Source organism: Schistocerca gregaria, chromosome X (genome assembly GCF_023897955.1).
Source record: "Schistocerca gregaria isolate iqSchGreg1 chromosome X, iqSchGreg1.2, whole genome shotgun sequence".
Lineage (NCBI taxonomy): Eukaryota > Metazoa > Arthropoda > Insecta > Orthoptera > Acrididae > Schistocerca > Schistocerca gregaria.
In genome coordinates this window covers 255829022-255850580 of record NC_064931.1, presented here as the reverse complement: position 1 = coordinate 255850580, position 21559 = coordinate 255829022, and the positions used below count along the sequence as shown (strand labels likewise).

At 40.7% G+C, this 21559-nt stretch overlaps 1 protein-coding gene across 4 annotated transcripts in view; it reads right to left on the bottom strand.

Moving 5' to 3' along the window:
- Window positions 1–5207: 5207 nt before the first annotated feature.
- The window catches only part of LOC126298654 (myb-like protein O), a 103814-nt gene continuing 87462 nt past the window's right edge, over window positions 5208–21559 (bottom strand). For 2 of the 4 annotated variants that reach the window (XM_049990067.1, XM_049990066.1), the window contains exon 4: window positions 5208–5961. In XM_049990067.1, coding sequence (XP_049846024.1) covers window positions 5798–5961 — 164 coding nt within the window. In that variant the 3' untranslated portion in view covers window positions 5208–5797. The remainder of the gene's footprint in view (window positions 5962–21559) is intronic. The other 2 variants (XM_049990069.1, XM_049990068.1) reach the window with 2 other exon arrangements.

Sequence of the window (21559 nt, the reverse complement as noted above, 5' to 3'; positions counted from 1 at the left end):
TGTGATCTCTTTGCCAGGCCCCCCCTCCCCCTTTCCATTCAGACACTTGAAAATACTCAGTGTTCTGATTATGTTACTTTCAGATCCTTCATGTGTTCCAGTCACATCAGTTTCTTATTACATATGAAGTCCTGGAACCTTACTGGTTCTCTAAAATTGGATACATTTTACTTTGGTTGGAATTGTGTATTCACAAAAACAAACACATATCAGTGCACACTCCGCTGCAGAGTGAAAATCTCATTCTGGAAACATCCCCCAGGCTGTGGCTAAGCCATGTCTCCGCAATATCCTTTCTTTCAGAAGTGCTAGTTCTGCAAGTTTCGCAGGAGAGCTTCTGTAAAGTTTGGAAGGTAGGAGACGAGGTACTGGCAGAAGTAAAGCTGTGAGTACCAGGCATGAGTCGTGCTTCGGTAGCTCAGTGGTAGAGCACTTGCCCGCGAAAGGCAAACGTCCCGAGTTCGAGTCTCGGTCGGGCACACAGTTTTAATCTGCCAGGAAGTTTCATATCAGCACACACTCCGCTGCAGAGTGAAAATCTCATTCTGGAAACACACACCGTTTTTCAGTTACTAAAACTGCCTTCATCAATTTCTCCAGCACCCTAAGTTTCAACAGCAGTAAATGAGTTGTTCCAAGGGTAGAGGGTGAATAGAAAATTGAAAAGTCTTCTACATACAGCGAATATTGCGTAGAATTTCTGAGTTTGGAGTGTATACGGGTTATTGCAAATGCAAACAACATGAAAGTTGAAGCGAATCCCTGACAGATACCATTCTCTTGTGGAAATTTGTCTAAGAGATTGTTTCATCTCCTCAAAATTCATCTGTCTAGATTTTACTTCCTGTTCTGATCATGGCAATCATTGTATTTTTTGAGAATGATATCATATTTTCAACTTTCAGCTTATTCCAAACATACTGTCAGTTCCTAATTGCTTATTACAATGGAAAATGTCCCTTCTCAAATCACACTCAATCTATTATTGCTGCTTCAGTACTCCATCCTATCCAAAGTCAACAAACCCATTACCATTTTTACCTTCTGCACCACCTATTTGTCTATATCATGTTTGTTAATCTCATTTATAAATGTCTTTCCTATCCCTCCTGTTTCTCTGAGAAAAAAAAGCCTGCATTCAAAAAATTATTGCTTAATTTTCTGAAATCTACAGTGCATTTTCACTGATTTCAAACCCAACAGGAATTATTGTTGTCAGTGAATGCAGGTCCTTCTCAATATGTTTCCAAGTGAACACTAACACGGGAATTACATTAAATGAACTTCAGAGTTGTGTACTTAGGGAATGCTAATGCCCCACAGCCGTACGTAAAACAGCAGTCTTCAATGCACCAAGCTAAATACAAGTGGGACAACAGATGTCTGGATCCTGTAATGTGTTCCGATGAGTCACAGTTCTGCCTTTTTCCTAATGATGCACAGCATCAAAGCCACCGACGGCCCCATTTGACCTGCCATGCACAAATGGGTACATAAGGCTGAAGGTATTTCTGTGATGTTTTCAGGATCTTTTTTGTGCCATGTCTCCCACATTCTCATTCAGGTGATTGAACATACACCAGGATGTTTATTTCAGCATTCACAGGGACCAAGTGATGCCCTCTCTTTTGCATCTTTATGAGGAGCATATTGAGCACACTCCCGTTTTCCAGCCATATTTACAGGGTTGCCTTCTTACATTACTGGTTTCACAAACACTCTGACACCCAACAGCTTCTGAACTGGCCTGCTAAATCATGTAATTTTAAAATATATGGGACTATTCAGAACAATTGGTGAACTGTAGCACTCAACATTCCTGCACTTCCGTAGCTCCGCAGAATCTAATCAGTGAGTGGCTTCAGCTGGATTCCTTGGCAAACTGGGCACTTTATCAAGGACAGTGGTGGAGATGATACACAGCATAACAGTGATGTCCCCTGGGGACAATTAATTTTTTCCCAGAGTGCTTCTTCTTCTCCTTTGTCTCTATAAAAGCAATAAAAGGTACTTTTTGTGTTCTGGTAACAGCGATAGACATTCAGGTCTTATTATCCTACAAGCACACATCCAGTTTTCATGAATTTTCTAACGGCCCTTTCTAAATAATTCCTAAATGTACACAAAACTGTAATAAATTGCACTGAAGTCAAGACACTATACAGACAGCACAAAAGGTAACAAAAATTGTATTCAGTGAGCTCAATTGTGCCCCAGTACTGCTGGAAATGCCTCAAACATAACAAACACCTGAATATGCTTAATTTCTTGATGCAAAAAATTGTTTTAGTTAATTCACAAACCAGGTTGGGACCCCATGTAGAAGGGAGTGGTCATTACACACCCCAAATCACATTTCAGTGGAAACATCTATATTTTTTACATAAATCAATTGCCAAATTCCACAGCTAACTGTTGGAGAATAAAGCAGCATGAAAACAGTGTGTCCAAAAATGGCAAATTACAAGAAAAATTTCATATGTGGTGCTTTTCAATTGCTTGTGTGAGAGCCTGCCCACATTGATGGGCTTAAGACCTGACCAGTAACATATTAGTTATGTTTTTCTAGGCTGACTGTACCTGCCAACAACAACTATAATAACTAATCCAACAGAGTTGAGAAGCCGAAAGGTAGAACTGTCCAACCACAGAAAGTTGATTAAGGAAATCCAGAAAGGAAAATGGCCTCCTCTAAAGGAGGGGGAGGCACAGAAAGACTACTGTCCAGAAAATAGGTGGAAATTACTGAACGAAATAGGATTTCCCTAATTTATATGATCATATAGCCAAAGTCTTCAGATTTGTGTTCTCAGTCACACTTGTAAGTGAAATATTGATAACTTTGAAAGTACACTACCAATTTTATATTAGTAAATTATCATGTTATAAAAGTTGAGAGAGTTTGTTACAACTTTATTTCTAGCTGCATGACACATGTTCCTTCAGATTTTTAGGTGAACACTTTCCCAAAGCTGTATTTGTCTGAAATACAATTTCTTGGATGTTAAATTAAAATGATGTACTAAGCACAGGTAAATAAATTATTATTACTATTTTGAAACATTTTACTGTTATTAAAATCACATGCACCTGTAACACATGCGACAAGTGTGGGTGACCTCAAGTAAATTTGCAGAGACGAGGGGGGAGGGGAGGGGAGAGGGGAGGGTAGTAACAAAATCAAAATGTGATCCCATCCACACACTGGAGCCAATCCCTACTAGACCTGTGCCTATCACTGTTTGACTCTCCGGTCCTCAGACATTTCCTATTCTCTCTCCAGTTTGGGTTTGCAACACATACAAGAAAATTTTATTAACTATTCAACCTGCTTCCTTTTACAATATTTTTTTTCTCCTTTATAATTTTGTTTGCAGTTTTCTCGTGGCCCTGTTCCTGCTACATTATGTGGAAAAAATCTCTCATTAGTTCATTTCAGACACCAGCCATTTAACCAAGAGCATGTTAGACCTCTCGTTACTGCTACAGTGTTTAATCCTTGGAGAAAACTCAGCATTAAGGTCTAACATGCTGTAGATAGCATTTTTCCTCCCTTCTTGCCAAAACATAGTGATTATTTGTTGCCAGGTTCTTGGGCCAATTCATCTGGCACAAGCTCAGCACAAAAATGTTCGATGAAATTCAGGTAGCAGATTTGAGCAAGTGGACCATTCATTACTATGCTGATACTGAAAAGCAGTGATTACAAACCAATGATACAGCAAGGGAAGCATACCATTGTCTAAAATATTATCACAAATACTTCTGTACATTTTGTCACTGGCCACAATTAATGCCAAGTCGAAATCCAAAGAAACAACCCAGATGAAACCAAATCCTACCATCACCACTACCAAATTTCAGTTTTTCATTAACATACTCACTCAGACGAATACAATTCACTAGTACCATGTACACCCACACCTATCTGATTTCCACATCTAGCACATATTTATTGCCCTCAGTCAAATGACTCTTAGTTTTTCAACCACTCTAGATGACAATATACATGCGTGGTTTCGATCAATAGATTCTGACAAGGCAACCTCCCCATTGCACCCCCTCAAAAGTTGGCACAGTGGATAGGCCTTGAAAACTGAACACAGATCACTTGAGAAAACAGGAAGAAGTTGTGTGGAACTATGAAAAAAATAAGCAAAATATACAGACTGAGTAGTACATGCGTAAGATAGGCAACACCTAGGATAGTGTGAGCTCAGGAGCACCGTGGTCCTATGGTTAGCGTGACCAGCTGCGGAATGAGAAGTCCTTGGTTCCATTCTTCCCTCGAGTGAAAATTTATTATTTTATTTTCAGAGAATTATTTTGCAAAGCTGCACAGATACACAGAGCAGTGTTATTTTTGTGATCGTGTGACAATTATCAAAGTTCAGACACTCACACATAATCAACTTCACTCTCCAAAATTCCAGGACATGTTCAGATTACAATGTAATAGTAACTGTCTGTACCATACGCTCAAGAATGGGTCAGGGTTTTATTATTCTGTCTTTTATGTCTATCAGAGTGATAACCGAGTTAAGTATTTCTGACATTTACACTTCACAATATTAATGTTGGAAATGGACCTGTGTATGTAATTCAATGCAGATAAAATTGGAAATTAGTCTTGAGTGTCAAATCCTGGCCATGCCATGGAATTTTCATGCTGCCTTCCCCTCTCAATAATTTGAAGATTTGCCAGGAGTTACATGTAGTTTGGACTAAACTGGAGAGAGAGAGAGAGAGAGAGAGAGAGAGAGAGAGAGAGAGAGAGAGAGAGAGAGAGAGAGAGAGGGAGAGGGAGAGAGACAGGGGGGAGAGAGAGGGGGGGGGGGGAGCTGATGAAAAAAAAAGGAAGCATTTCATAAATACCTTCAATTAATGTACATACTGAAAGGATATGTGGCAATAGCCTGCATACATTGCACTCTCTCCTCCCACTTTGGTGTGGTTTTCATTCAAACTAAGAAGCATGTCCCCCCCGCCCCCTCTCTCTCTCCCTCCCCCCCCCCCCCCTCTCTCTCTCTCTCTCTCTCTCTCTCTCTCTCTCTCTCTCTCTCTCTCTCTCTCTCTCTCTCTCTCTCTGTGTGTGTGTGTGTGTGTGTGTGTGTGTGTGTGTGTTTTTTTCTTGCTAAAAAAAACATGCAACTCAGAGGCACAATATACATATTTACAAATTAGTGACAACTAAATTGAGATATAAGTAAAATCCAAATCATAAATTGGTTTTATTAATACTTTTGATTACATTTACAACAATACAAAAAAATACAGTCAAGAAATTCACATAACTAACATTATTAAATTATAAACAGTAGAACATTGGGAACCATAGTATGATAGGAAACTTAATGTTCAAACTGTGAACATCTGGAAACTGAATACAAATTATCAACTAAATGTTCAGTCAGGGAAATGAAAAAATGTAAAATATAAAACAATCAGTCAGCATACAGAAAATTATGCATGGACGGCAAGTTTTATAACTTAACCATAATCTTTTACACTTTAGTGAAAGTACAAAAGTAGCACCTCCACTGAGCACCACGCAACAAAAAGACAGTGTCGGTGCGATATCTGTTGCCGAGTATTTATAAGCCAGGGAATAATAAAATATAAAAACTAAAATTAAAATTCAATAAAAATAAATTGCGATATAACACATATATTCTTTTTCTTTCCACAATTTAAATTCGTATAAACATCAAACTGATTGATTACTTAGGAACATGCACATTTTACATAATACTCATAATTTAAGTGTCATGTTTGATTATTCCTTGAAAAAAAAAATTCACCAAGGAACCCCATGCTTCAAATTGTTTGATGCAGCACTTGCTCTATCAAATTCTTCAGCATCATTGCCATTCTCATCATGTTCGAATCCTGCTGCTACTGCTGCAGCTGCTGCAGCAGCAGCAGCAGCAGCACCAGAACCCCCAGGCAATGTTGGGTCATCTGAAACATAGGACATAAATAGCTAAAGTGGTCTGATAAATTCTACAAACTTGGAATCGAAGATATCGTTCCTGCATTCATCTCTCTTTTTCCATTTTTTACTGTGAAAACCTTGTTCCACAGCCTTCTTCAATAGTATTATTAGTTACAGCCATAGATCCCTCTATCTTTGGTCTGTTCCCCCAAGCCTTCCCTACAACAAAATTTTCCTTCGCACAGAATTCACACAGTCACAGCTTAGGAGATTCTTGGCAGCTACTAAGCAATAGTTGTTTGATCCTCAAAAGTCACTATAGGTGGGCACAAAATGTGTAATAATTCTATAAAAATTTGAAATCAGTAATATTAGTTTCCTTGTGAGTGTTTTTACTGTACAATTCAAAATGTCCTTAGTAAATGGCCTGAATGAATGGAAATATTTTGTGACATGTGACACAGCATTGAAGGTGGTGACTAAATGTTCATTTCTGCCAATTGGTTTTACAGCATTTAGTTCACCCTCCAATGCATTAAAGAGTGGCAGATTGTAAGAAAATATTAAAGATTGGCAGATTGTAAGAAAATGCAAAAGTCTACAGAGTAAAATGCCCCTATTGTCCATAATATTTTTTAAAAAAAATGAGTTAAAAATGAAAATAATGGAGTACTGACAGCAGAATAAAATTTTAGTTATACTTCAGTCAAACATAATCAACATAAAAAATACATTAAATTAGAATCTAAATGTTCTCAGAATGGCACGTGATGAAGATTTCAAATACAGAAGAAAAGATATTTTTAAATGTTTAACATCGAAGATGCTGTCAATTATTTGATGACTACTTTTATATAATACATGATACCTCCAATTTACTTTGTGATTGTATTAATATCACTGACTATATTCAGTGCGACACAGTTTTCCATCACATCACAGCTGTACAATAAATCTTCATTTCCTTTTTAGCACTATTTAAGAGAAAACATGTCTTTTCCTTCATAAGCCAACAGAGTCTACTTACACTAGTCTGTTATACACAGTCATAATTTTCAGTGTACACTGAAGGAAAGACCAGTGCCACCAGCAATCAGGCACTGAAATATATATTGTTATTTGTTAATGGTTTTACTGTATGATTCAACACATTTTTTGTAAATGGCCTCAATCATTTTATATACGAGGGTTGAATGAAAAGTAATGCCTCCACCTTCGTTAATTGGGTTTGGATGGGAAAATTTTAATAAATCAAATGTAGAAATAATCCTTAGAATGTGATCTTTAATTACCAATATTCACTTTTCCACATAATCACCAGGTAGTTGGACACATTTCTGCCAACGATGAACATATTTTCTGAAGCCGTCGCGGAAGAAGTCGACACACTGCTTCTGCAACCACAGTCTCTCAGTTCTCTCAACGTCATCATCAAAAGCGTAATGATGTCCCAGCAGATCGTCTTTCATTATTGGGAACAGATGGAAGTCAGACAGTGCTAAATCTAGACTCTATGGAGGACGCCGTACGGTGGTGAGATTCAGTCTCTAGTGGCATGTGAAGTGTGTGGTTTGGCACTATCACGCTGCAGGAAAACATTTCCCTTTTGTTTTCGGACCCTTGTTACCTGTTTCAGAGTTTGCAGCATAGTCATGTAACGCTCTGAGTTTATTGTTGTTCCACAATGAAGCAAAATCAACATGGATAACACCATCTGTGTCCTGGAACACTGTGGCCATGATTTTTTCAGCTGAGGTCTGTGTCTTGAATTTCTTTTTCTGGGATGAGTCTTTGTGTCAATATTCCATAGACTGACGTTTCGTCTCCGGGTCGTAATGGTGTACACATGTTTCGTCTTCTGTCACAACTGAATGGAGAAAGGTGTCACCTTCATTCTTGTAACGTGATAGGAGTTCCTGGCAAAGTCTGTGCATTTTCATTTCAGGAGTCAACATCCGGGGTACCCACCATGCACAGACCTTCCAATAGCCAAGCAAAGCAATAATGTCATCCAGACGTTCTTGTGAAATGCCGATTGTGCTTGCAATTTCTCTCTGAGTGGTACGACGATTGTCCTGAATCAATCTGTCCACATATTTTGCTTGTGAAACTCGCTGGTTGCTGTCGCAGGACGTCCAACGCTTTGTCTGCCATGCAGGCCAGATGTTCCCGCCTCAACGTCTTTAAGTTTACTCACCCAACTACGCACAGTACTCACATCAACACAATCAGCATAAACTGGTTTCATTCTCTGATGAATCTCCTTTGGGGGTGACACCTTCTGCTGTCAAGAATTCAATGACTGCATGTTGTTTAAATTGCATTGACCGACCGTCTGCGCAGGGTTCCATACTTCACACTATAACAACACAACCGTTCAATACTAAGACTTCCTGCCAAATGGAGCTGTAGGGAAGATCCTACGGAAGAAGCCAATATCTACCATGTACCAATGCTGTCAACTGTTGAAGAGTTACAAAGCTGGAGGCATTACATTTCAGTCAACCCTCGTATTTTGTAGCCTCATGTTTGATAAATGATTAAGGCAGGATGGAGTACAATTCAAATAATGATTGAGGTGCTATTGAAGATATTTAGGAATCATTTGTGGTCGCATATTTGGTGATTATTGCACAGGATGGAGTGCCTTTCATATGCTATGATTTTTAGCTGAAAAGGAAATTAAAATTTACTGTACAACTGTAATATGATGGAACACTGTGTTCACACTGAATTAAAATTCTTTGCATCAATCTCTGTCAAACTTATGATAACATTTATGATAAATAAGCCAGCATGACTCGCAACGTAATCCAATAGGAACAAATTCTCCATTGTATATGAAGTATCACTGTCACATGGATCATGTCATGCTGGATAATGCAGGTACCATAACTAAGGACAAATATATATTATGCACATATATTAACATAATACTGTAAGGGATAACTACCACAATGTCTTCTTTCAATGCAGATGTAAGATATTGTTAAGTGTAATGACATAAATACAAATAGCCACACCAAACACTTTCTGAACACTAGTAGCAGCTGCAGGGTAAGAGCACAAGAGCACGTGAACACCCTAACTTTTGATACCTTACAGATTTATTTGTTATATCTCTTTGACTGCTGTTAAGCATAACATAGATGTGGTGATCTGAAATACACGGCACTTAAATCTGCACTGCGCTACATTGATATTCCTCTAGACTCCATGAAACTTGGCATCAGAGTCATGAGCACACCTTCAATTGTGCTTGTTTTATTGAGCTTTTGGGCATGCATAACTGGAATTACGTAATTACATAATGGATTAAATACATATGGATACGATAAAGGATGCTCACAGTTCATGGCGTGAACAGCTAGCTCTCACTACTCAACCAGAAGTTTACATCAATGCCAGTAGGTGGAAGCACACTACAGCAGACTGTTATCCCCATTCGCGTTGCATAAATCCCACTGGTAGCACACTCCTCAGATACGCCAATTCACTCACTATCTTGTAAAATTAGATCAGACATCAGTATATTTTATAGTTATACTGATAGAAAACCATATTTTATGGGTTTATAGATGAATTGGAGCATCTTTAGTTTTGGATATAATCATACAGTAACCCATTTGGATTCCTACAGGAGGGTACACCAGATTTGTAGGTTTCTTTTGCCTGTAGTCAAGTGATCATGTTGGCTGAATTACTACATGAACTTAATCATTTTCACAAATGGCAGTTTACTGTGTGGGAATCAAATTGTGTGTGCAGCGTCGACATGAACTCTCTTGAATGTATTTTAAGTGCTAACAGGAAAGTAAATTACCAGGAAAAGTAAATTACCAGGAAAAGTTAGGCACAGAGGAACTAAGGCCTCCCTAACCACATCCATTGGTGGAAAAAGTGACAAAATCAAATAAATGCGACTACAAGCAATCATTTACCAAGTGCACACAAAGTGGAAGGAGTAAGAATGTCCAATTTTCAGCCGAGAAGTTAACTTGTCCAACACTGATGTCACGGATTTTGTAAATATGTGCAAAAAAATAAAAAGGCATGAAAATGCCCACTTACACAAAAATGCGAAAGAGAAAGCAGCGAAACCCTAAACTGCACTTAATTACGTACGAAACAACAAAATTTCATAAAACCTATTTTTCTTTCATCAGAAAAGTTGTGTATTATTATTATTATTGTTATTATTATTATTATTATTATTGGTGCAGTTGCATAGATTTGTCATAATCAAAACTGTTCTATAGCAGATGCTATCCAAAAATCTGTGAACACTTAAAATGTATACTCACTAGCTGCCACTGCTAAATATAAATACACAAGCAGTTACCATATGAACCATTTTATCACTGATGCCTTTATTATCCACACTTTAAGCAACAACTCATAATAATTTCTGTTCTCTGCAATAGGTGACTTGTGAAAATGGGCAAAGACTGAAACCAGTCAACCAGTAAATAAACAGCACCTTAGCTGTTAAACATTAAAAACGTATTTTCTTAAACATTAAATTATAATATTGAAGGGGGGAAAATAGCTTACGATATTTAAGCACTACCATTTAAGTGGCCAAAAGTAACTCAGTTGCCCTTTCTAAGATGCTGGGCATAAAATTTGTTCACTCACAAAAATTGAAGTGTTTAATACTGACAGAGTCACTGCTCAAATCACACAGTCAGTCTCCTATCAAACCACTTCATGCCACCTGCTAGGCGCACACACACCACATCCTATTAAGATATTATGCAATGCTATCGTGGCATCATATTATAGCACACAAGTGGTGGGTCTTGCTGAAGGAGGGAGCCGAGGGTTCTGAAACAGTGTCTAACACCGAGGTGAACCTTGTTGCATCTGCGGGACGAAGGATGCCAGTGGTCAGGTTAACAAATGAAGAGTTTATTCTCTCTCTCTTCCAGCCATTATCTTTTATATGTATTCCACTATGTCCATCTAAACAATGACATTACTAGATGCAAGAAGATGGCAGCCTCCAACACAGCAATTTTCTTACAGGTCTGTTTGGTATAATGAATGATTTTGCACACCAACTGCTATCCTTGAGGTACTGTCAAATTATTCTGACATGTTGTCCACCACTTAATTTTTGTATAGTGACAAATAATATGATATGGCTTATGGAATGGCCATGTTCTCACCTTTGTTACTAGCTGTGGTCAATTTCTTCATGGATAATTCTGAAGAATATGTATTAAACAATGCTCTCCTACACTTGTCCTATTTTGTTTTTATGATTATGCTGGTCATACATTTTTGATTTGGCCTCATGGACCACATGAACAGCTTATATCTTATAAAAGTTTTCTATGGAAATGGAGAAGGACGAACACACTTTTCATCCTTCCCAAATGCTGTGTTGAACACACTAAAAGAGTCAGAAACACATCTGATGAGAACCATCATGCTGCAAAAATAAAACACCTAACAACTGTGTTCAGATAAAACTGGTATCAAAAACATGAAAGCAAGCCAGCTCTCCCCAGAAAATGTAAATCTGAGTTTAGACAATCAACACATGATATTTCTTGTTTTTTTTTTTAAATGGTTTTAGGGCGCAAAACTGCTACAGTCATTAGTGCCGGGTCTGTGACTTAGGAAAAGGTAAAAAAAAAAAAAAAAAGAAACTGAAAACCAGCTGCAATAGGAACGAAACTCAAAAAATTGGAGAAACTAAAAACAGAAGGAAAGCTTAAATAACCACTATAGAAGTGTGTTGGTTGTACCCAAAAAGAGCTTCAAATGACTGACGTCATCTCATTGGCACTAATAAACTAGAGAACGCAATCGGCTGAGTGCGTGTCATCTGCTAAAATGGAAGATATATCAAGCAACAGCTGCAGATGGGCACGTAACGGAGTAAAATAGAGGGACTCAAGTAAAAGGTGTCTTACCATCCACAGCTGAGAGCAGTGGGGACAGAGTGGGGGAGGATCACCACTTAAAAGATGTTGATGGCTAAAAAGACAGTTCCCTATCCGGAGTCTAGTTAAAATTACCTCCTCCCGACGACACGTTTGGGAGGAAGAGGTCCAAGCACAGGGAAGAGCTTTCACGTCGCGCAATTTATTATTGGGAAGTGCCGACCAATGCGCGTGCCATAAAAGAGTAACACTACGACATAAAACACTCCATAGATCGGCGAAGGGAATCATCTGAATAGCTGGCTGAAGAAGAGAAACTGCAGCCTTGGCCGCTGTATCGGCTGCCTCAATTCCACAGATACCAACGTGTCCTGGGATCCAGAGGAACGCCACAGAGACAACCCGCAAGTGGAGACAGTCCTGAATCCGGTGGACCAGAGGGTGGACAGGGTAGAGAGCTTGGAGACTGAGGAGAGAGCTGAGAGAATCTGAACAGATAACATACTGTATCCGCTGATAGCGATGGATGTATTGGACAGCCTGGAGAACAGCGTAAAGCTCCGCAGTATAAACCGAACACTGGTCGGGAAGCCGAAATCGATTTGGGGTGTCGTCAACAATATAGGCACTCCCTACACCAAATGATGTTTTTTAGCCATCAGTGTAAATACACGTGGCTTCCTTCATTTGTGCACACAGAGCAGCAAATGCCCGATGATAAACAAGTGAAGGGGTACCATCCTTGGGAAACTGACAAAGGTCACGGAGCAGGCAGGTCCGGGGACAGAGACAAGGCGGTGCTGTACCCCAAGTTGTCAAGAAAGTTTTAGGAAAAAAGATGGAAAGAGAATGGAGCAGTTGACGAAAACGGACTCCCGGCGGTAGTAGGGAGGAAGGGCGGCCTGCATACCCTAAATCCAAGGAGGTGTCAAAAAAAATGTCATGGGCCGGATTAGCAGGCATGGAAGACAGATGGCTAGCATAACAACTCAGAAGGACAGCTCGCCGATTGGACAGCAGAGGTTCAGCAGGCTCAGCATAAAGGTTTTCCACAGGGCTGGTGTAAAAAGCTCCAGACACTAAACGTAATCCACGGTGGTGGATAGAGTCGAGACGCTGAAGAATAGACGGCCAAGCAGAGGAGTAAACTATGCTTCCATAGTCCAATTTCGAGTGCACTAAGGCGCGATAGAGGCGGACAAGGACCACTCGGTCCGCTCCCCAGGTGGTGCCATCCAGGACACGGAGGGTGTTGAGGGATCGCAGACAGCGAGCCGAGAGATGGGAAATGTGAGAGAACCAGCACAGTTTTCTGTCAAACATAAGACCCAATAATTTAGCGAAGTCCGAAAACGGAAGGTTGACAGGTCCTAGATGTAAGGAAGGTGGAAGAAACTCCGTACGACGCCAAAAATTAACACAAACGGTCTTACTGGGAGAAAAGCGGAAGCCTGTTTCGATGCTCCAAGAGAGGAGGCGATCGAGACATCCTTGAAGACACCGTTCAAGAAGGCTGGTCCATTGAGCTGTAGTAGATCACAAAATCATCTACAAAGAGGGAGCCCGAGACAGCAGGAAGGAGACAATCCATAACTGGATTTATTTCAATGGCAAACAGTACAACACTTAGCACGGAGCCCTGGGGTACCCCGTTTTCTTGGGAGAAAATATGGGAGAGAGTAATGTTCACCCGCACTCTAAATGTGCACTCTGCCATAAATTCGCGAAGAAAAAGGGGCAGCTGACCTCGAAAGCCCCAAGAGAACAGGTATCGTATGCTCTCTCCAGATAAAAAAATATTGCTACTGTTTGGCGTTTCGGAGAAAATTGTTCATGATACAAGTGGAGAGAGAAACAAGATGGTCAACTGCACAACTATGCTTTCGGAAACCGCATTGGGCAGGTGTTAAAAGACTGTAGGACTCCAGCCACCAAGCTAAACGGCAATTCACCATAAGCTCCAAAACCTTACATACACTACTCGTCAGAGAAATGGGGCGATAGCTAGAGGGTAGATGTTTGTCTTTTCCAGGTTTCGGAACAGGAACGACGATAGCTTCCCGCCATCGTCTGGAAAAAGTAATGTCAGTTCAAATTCGATTATAAATGCAAAGCAGGTAACGCAGACTATGGTATGATAAATGCAGCAACATTTGGATGTGGATACCATCCGGTCCTGGGGCGGAGGAGCGAGAAGAAGAGAGTGAATGTTGGAGTTCCCGCATGGAGAAAACAGTATTATAGCTTTCCTGATTTTGAGAGGAGAAAGCAAGAGGTTGCACTTTCGCTGCACGTTTCTTCAGGGAAACGCTGGCGGGTAATTTGAAGAGCTCGAAATCTCAGCAAAGCGTTGACCCAATGAGTTAGAAATTGCGACGGGGTCCACTAATGTATCATGCGCAACAGTGAGCCCAGAGACCGGGGAGAAACTAGGCGCGCCAGATAACCGTCGAATCTCACTCCAAACTTCCGAGGAGGGAGTGAAGGTGTTAAATGAGCTAGTAAAGAAGTCCGAGCTCGCCTTCTTGCTATCGCGGATGGTGCGACGGCATCACGCACGGAACTGCTTATAGCAGATACAGTTGGCCAAATTAGGATGGTGTCTGAAAACGCGAAGAGCATGTCGCCGCTCACGTATTGCGTCACGGCATGCCTTGTTCCACCAAGGAACTGGGGGGTTGCCAGGGCAATTCAGAGGTGCGAGGTATTGAACGTTCCGCAGCTGTAAGAATAACGTCTGCAATATGAGTGACCTCATCGTCGACGCTAGGAAAGTGACAGTCATCGAATGTCGCTTCTTCTGTTCTGAAGAGCAACACCAAGTAAAGTTGGACAATTCTTAAACAGACATGGGATTAATCTAGTCAAAACATTTCCCAGAGTTGTAAAGAGCAGTGGTGGCACCCCATCAAGTACAGGGATATGCTGTTGCTGAATGGAGCATTAGGAATAAGCACAAAATATTGTTAGTTCAAATATGGATTTTAGCTTACATTTCAAACAAATGGGGGACCCATTCACCACAGAAGCAGCAGAAATTGGAATGTGTGTTAACAATTTGAACAGAGATACAAAATTCACGCACAGCAGCGTGTCAAAGCAGGCACTTGACACAGAGTCTGCACTGGAGTACACCCTACAATATATGTCATGATAGAAACAACAATACTGCAAGTGACATTTCATTGTTGGCACCAATGTAATTTCTGATGGCAGAATTATTTTCCAAAGATCAGATTTCATGGAGAACTAAAGCAACAAGTGTGCACAATGAACACAAAGTTAAGCACTTTCTGGACTGTAGTGAAAGCTACATGGGGCCTGACATGCATAGTCTTTTTGGAAAGATATCCTCAAACCTCCTCCCCCCAGGTGGCCATGACCACTAGTGAGGAGACATTTTAACCAGGTATAGGAAGTTTGAATCTTTGTGTACAAAAAATTTTGATCGTATTCTTTAGTGAGTGTATGAGGTAAGGTTTATGGTGACCCATCCATCAAACAGAGCATTAAGCTTGATCATGGGTATGACACACCCAAAAACAAGCACAATGAAATAAAAAACAAAATCTTTGTGATCTAAGGCTGTCCCAATGTATATACTGCTTCCAAGGTTCCCTGGTGTACTGCTAAATCTAATCGTCAAAGATATATAATATTTCAGTGAGGAACTGTTCCGCCATCATCAGGTGATGATGATTCCATCATGGACTTTCAACAACTGGATATGACAGTACACTCAAAAACCTTGGAAGGAACAAAATATTTGCTGTTTCAATTAACCAAGTTTTATGTATTGTCATGTGACAAAAAGGAGTACAATAATTACAATGTTTTAGCTTATTGTTTCTCTGATACAGTTGAAGTTAGAAATTGGGGGGGGGGGGGGGGGGGGGGGGAAGGGGAGAGGTTACTTTACCCATAGCTCCAATTATTTCTTTGTTTTACCCCTCCAACTACAGCTACGAAACTGGTCCCCAAAATTAAACTAACAAACAGAAATTTTGCACAGTTGCATTTATTTTGCCTCAAAATAATATAAAAAGATGTTAGTAAAGTAGACACAATGTAACAAATGCAGAATGTAAGGAACTGCAACATACATAACAGTAAACAAAAATAATAGTTTTTTCCAACTTACAGGATATGTACACACATTCTGACAACTGGTTAATGTGCTCGGTATGGAGAGTGGCCACCTCTGACAGCAATACAGGCCTGATAAGGATGGAGCATGCTGTGAATGATGACATCAGTTTCATGTTGAGTCAATAATGCCCATTCTTACAGCAGAGCTGCTCGCAAGTCTAAAAGAATGGTTGGTGAATGCTTATGTGATGAAACCCATCTCCCTTTGGCATCCATGACGTGCTGTATTGGATTCAAATTGGGGAGTGAGCAGGCCACGCCATGCATACAGTACCTTCCGTTTACAAGAAAACATCAACCACCCATGCTCTATAAGTTCGAGCATCATCATTCATTAATACAAAGTCTGGGCCAACAGCATCCCACAACAATTGCACTTGAGGTCCTAAAATCTCATCACGATACCTGACACCAGTTTAACTTTGCCGATCCACATGTGCAATTTCATGAAGAGGTGTTCAAGTGGTCAATGTAATCTCTGCCCACATCATTCCTACTCAAATAAGTCTCTTTCCACAATGTTTGTGTCCCAAAATAGTGATCCACATCCCCTCCAGATACAAATCCACAAAGCAACACTGTCCAACCTAAATCGGGACTCATCTGTGAGAAAAATATTGGCCCACTGTTTGAACATCCAGGTGGCATGTTGATGACTCCACTCTAGACATTCCCTTCTGTGAAGATACATCAGAGCTACACACACACACACACACACACACACACACACACACACACACACAGCAGGTTTTCAACAGTAAAGACCACTCTGCCGAAACCTTCTGTATGTTTTTTGCCTCGATTCATGTCCACTGGTAGCTTCAAAATCAGATGCCAATTTGCCTCACAGTGCAACGGCGGTACTATTCTGCCCTTATAGCCAAATAATGGTCTTCTGTTTCTGATGTCACACATGGTTGGCCCTGCCCTCGTCTTCGGGATACAGTTTTGGTCTCTACAAACTGTCACCACATTCAAGAAATAACAGAATGAGTCACATTAAGCCACCGCTCCACATGATTTTGCGACTGTCCTGCTTCCATTCTTCCTATGGCCCTCCACCACAGAGAATCTGGTAGACATAATATTTGTGCATATTGCACCGTCTATGGTATGTGCACAGTGATTGTGGATGTGGGTCTACCTGGTAAACACTACATTGTCATGACTTCATTGTTGGTGTAGTTGTCCACTGACTGGAATGCCATGTTCCTTGCAGGACACAATTGTACGGACATCTGTAGACAGTTTGTATGACTATATCATGAATTAGACAATGGACCGGGCAATAGCAGTTTGTTGCTTTAATTTTTGACTCCAGTGTATTTTGTATATGTGCACTTCTTTAGCTTATTTATCAGTAAATTAAAGGTTTGTTTTTGTCACTGACCAATAACTTATGAACTCTTTCACTTCATGTTTCACAGTAATGTGCAATGTTTGTAACAACATCTAGGAAACATTTGCTGTGTGTGCTTAAGTGTCATTTTAATCTCAACCTGGTGTAAATTATTCCTTTAGTGTGCGCTTATATTATAATCAAATTTAAATTAGGAGTCCAAGACAATATACAAGCACCTCTCACATTGGACATAAAATTCAAAATCGCTTCAGGCAAATGCCGGGATGGTTCCTTTGAAAGGGCACGGCCGATTTCCTTCCCAATCCTTCCCTCACCCGAGCTTGCGCTCCATCCCTAATGACCTCGTTGTCGACGGGACGTTAAACACTGATTTCCTCCTCCTCCATAAAATTCAATATTGGCAGAGTAGCAGCTTATGACTAACGCTTTTTTGCTTTTTCTTCCACTCCCATTCAGTTTGTAGAACCAACAGACAGCAAACACAAAAAAATTGACTATCAATGAAATCCACGACAACTGTGGGCTATGAAAAAATTGACATCTATCTGCATACCTTCGTGCTTCTATCTGGGTAGACGGAATACATCAATGCTATCTGGAATCTGTTACACAGTGGGAAGTATTATTACTATTAAAGGACGGATTTTAATGTGCAACACCTTTCCAAAACTATAGCTATATCTCACAGATAGGTCAATATATGCATCTGGGAACATGAAAAGCAAACTAAATAAACACAGTTTGTTGCAACTTTTTTTATTTTTAATAGGTTCAACGGTTTTTTTTTCTCTTCCTAAACAGGATTTTAAGTATTTGTTCAATCAAAAGTCAACAATGGCCCAAAAGTTTGAAATATAATTTACGGGAAGCACCAGTAATCATTCATACTCCCAGCAACAATGATCAGCCTCAGTAATGACAGTCTACCTCAGTAACAATGATCAATCTGCAGCTGTGAAATAAAATAAAATTGATGCTGAAACAATTGAAACATAAATTCAGTTACAGCTAGCATGAATTTAATGGTTCCACTATCAACTGTGTATTGTCTTATTCGCTGTGTTAGTGTTTTACCACAAAAGATTGTTCACAACAAAATCGTGTGTGTGTGTGTGTGTGTGTGTGTGTGTGTGTGTGTGTGTGTGTGTGTGTGTTGGATTTTATGTGCACCCAAAGACGAGGTCATCAGCAGCCTTACACTTATCCAAAGAAACGAATGTGAAGATAAACTAAAATAACTAAAATTGTTGTACACTCACTCAAAATGACTGAACACTCACTATCTCACATGCACCAAAACTAATTAGGAGAGAAAGAATCTATACATGAAATTAAAACACGGAAAAGAAACACAGAAGAGCTAAAAGGAAGGACAGAGAAATGTGACTGGCTGACCACTTACGAAAAACTTGGGTGAGCCAGTCATTCTATTGACACATTAAAAACACCACTCTAAAATTTTGTTAAAAATGCTGGACAATCCACAAAAATTTAAAATTTTGACCACATCCCTTGGAACACTGCTCAAAATAGAGGTAAGATCTGTCGGCAAACCCGCCACAGTCTGCTGGTTGGCAAATAAAACATAGTTCAATAAAATGTGTCACTCAGTGATCTGCACACCACAAACACCACACATTCGAGGGTCCTCTTGCTGGAGTAAGAATTTATATGTCACGGGGCTGTGGCCTATGCAAAGGCGAATAAGAAGCACGTCGTCCTGTTGACGTGGTTGGAAGGAAGTGCGCCACAGCTGAGTTGTGGGCTTTACTACACAGAGCTTGTTGTCACTCACTTTCAGCCACCCGTCTTCCCATTGACGCATGACCTTGTACCTCCACAGCGAGGTGATAGCATGCAGGGAGATGGCACACTGAAATACCTGAGGATCACGACATGCCTCTTAGGCTGCTTGATCTGCCCTTTTGTCCCCACAATTCTCATGTGCCCACGTACCCAGCAAAAAGACACCTCCTTCTCCAGTTGTTGTAGTTGGAGGAGGGCATCCTGGATATTCTGGATGATTTTATCTGCTGAGTGCAAACGTTGGAGAGAGTAAAGGGTACTCAGAGAATCTGAACAGACGAGAAATTTGGCACTGGAAGAATGCCTCATCTGCTACAGTGCCCACAAGACTGCATGTAATTCCATGTCAAAGATAGTAAATTCCTAGGCAGTCAGATCCTGAGGACACAATCTGGGAAAACGATAGAGCAACCGAGTCCCTCTGCTTAGACCCATCCATAAAAAATAGCTACACAGTGGCCGTGCACATATAAAATTTCTGTAAATATCGAATTGAAAACAGAAGCAGGAGTCCAATCTCTCCTGTACTGTGCTACATCTAAAATGACACTGGGCCTCTGCAGTAACCAGGTCAGCAAACGGTTAAAACCCAGGATTTGGGGTTGTACTTGCTCCATGCCAAGTAACTCTAGCATCCCAAACGGCAGTAAGGCACGTGGCTCATTGAAGAAGTATGGTGTGCAGGTGAATTTGGAGCTGTGAGGATCTTACATGCCTTACATACCATGAGGAGTTGCCGCCAAATGGTAAGTGACGGTTCCCAGGCCTCAGCCCAGAGGCTGGGTACGTGACTGGTCCTATAAGCACCCATGGCCAGCGGAATCCCCTCATTGTGGACAGTGTCAATGATTTTCAAATATGAAGGCCTCACTGATCCATACACCATGCACCCATGGTACAGCCACGAACGCATGAAAGCCCTATAAAACTGGAGCAGACATGTCCTGTCAGTTCCCCAAGACCTGTGCCTTGAGGATTCTGGCTTTCAAGTGTCTCGGACGTGGCAACCACGGCAATTTTGTGTCAAAAATGAGGCCCAGAAACCAAAGTGAGCCTCTAGAATATAGGATGGTGTCCCCCATAGGCAAGTCAGGCAAATTAAAATAACCACGAGAAAGATTAAAATAAACACACACACACACACACACACACACACACACAATTATCTGCGGAAAACTGAAAACCCACCTTTGCAGATGACTCCTCCCACCTCCACACTATAAGTTGCAACTGACAATTTGCTGTTGTAACACTGGTGGAGGAAAAGAAAACAGTAAAATCACCCACAAATAAGGAGCACTTTCAGAACTCCTTACCGTAGATGTAATACCGTTTATAGCTATGACAAATAGGATAAGACTTAAAACACAGCCCTGAGGGAAACCATTCTCCTGCTCAAAACGATCTGACAGCAAGGTCCGAAATAACTGTTGAGACAAGAACCGTATGACGATGGGGAGGTGGCCACGAAAGCCCCCATTGATGCAGTTGTGCAAAAATACAGTGTCTCCACGTAGGAACGTATTCCCTACTGATGTCAAAGAATATACCAATACAGTGCTGGTTGTGTAGGAAAGACTGCTGAACAGCCGCCTCTAGCAGTGCCAGGATGTTGACAGTACAGCGAAATCTCTGGAATATATACTGAGAGGGGTTAAGGAGTTGTCTGGTCTCTAACACCCAGACCAGATGGTGGTTATCCATTCACTCCAGGGCCTTTCTTATGCAGCTGGTTAAGGCAATACTCCTGTAACTACTGGGAGATGAAAGATCCTTTCCTGGATTCAGAAGAGATATCAGAACTGTCTTCCTTAACGAGTTGGGGAAGTTGTCTGTCTGCCATATAAGATTAAAATATTTGAGAGTTCCTTCGATGCCAGTGGCAAATATCTAAGCCAGCAGCACCAGAATTGGTTGTGACCATGGAAGAAAATGAGGTGGCAAAGACGGGGTTTCATCGCCTTATATTCTTTTTTGGCTTTGGCATACGGGATCTGCTTGGTCACTTATTTCCTGTATTTTGCGTTCTTCAACAAAAACAGGGCAGTCTCAGCTCCAGGCTGGGTGGTTCCCAGAGCAGTTGATGCAGATCACTGGAGATGGGCAAACAGTTCCAGCTCATGAGCTGCTTTTCCACACTTTCTGCAGTCACTTCACCTCCACAACTCATGGTTGTATGGCCAAAATGCTGGCATTTATAGCATCACATACAGTTTGGTATGTAAGGTTGAAAATTAAGCCACAGGAACCCCATCATGTTATAGTTCTGGGTGGAGATTTTAATTTGCCGGATATAGACTGGGAGACTCAAACGTTCATAACGGGTGGCAGGGACAAAGAATCCAGTGAAATATTTTTAACCTTGAGCAGTTAAACAGAAAACCGACTCGTGGCGATAATATATTAGACCTT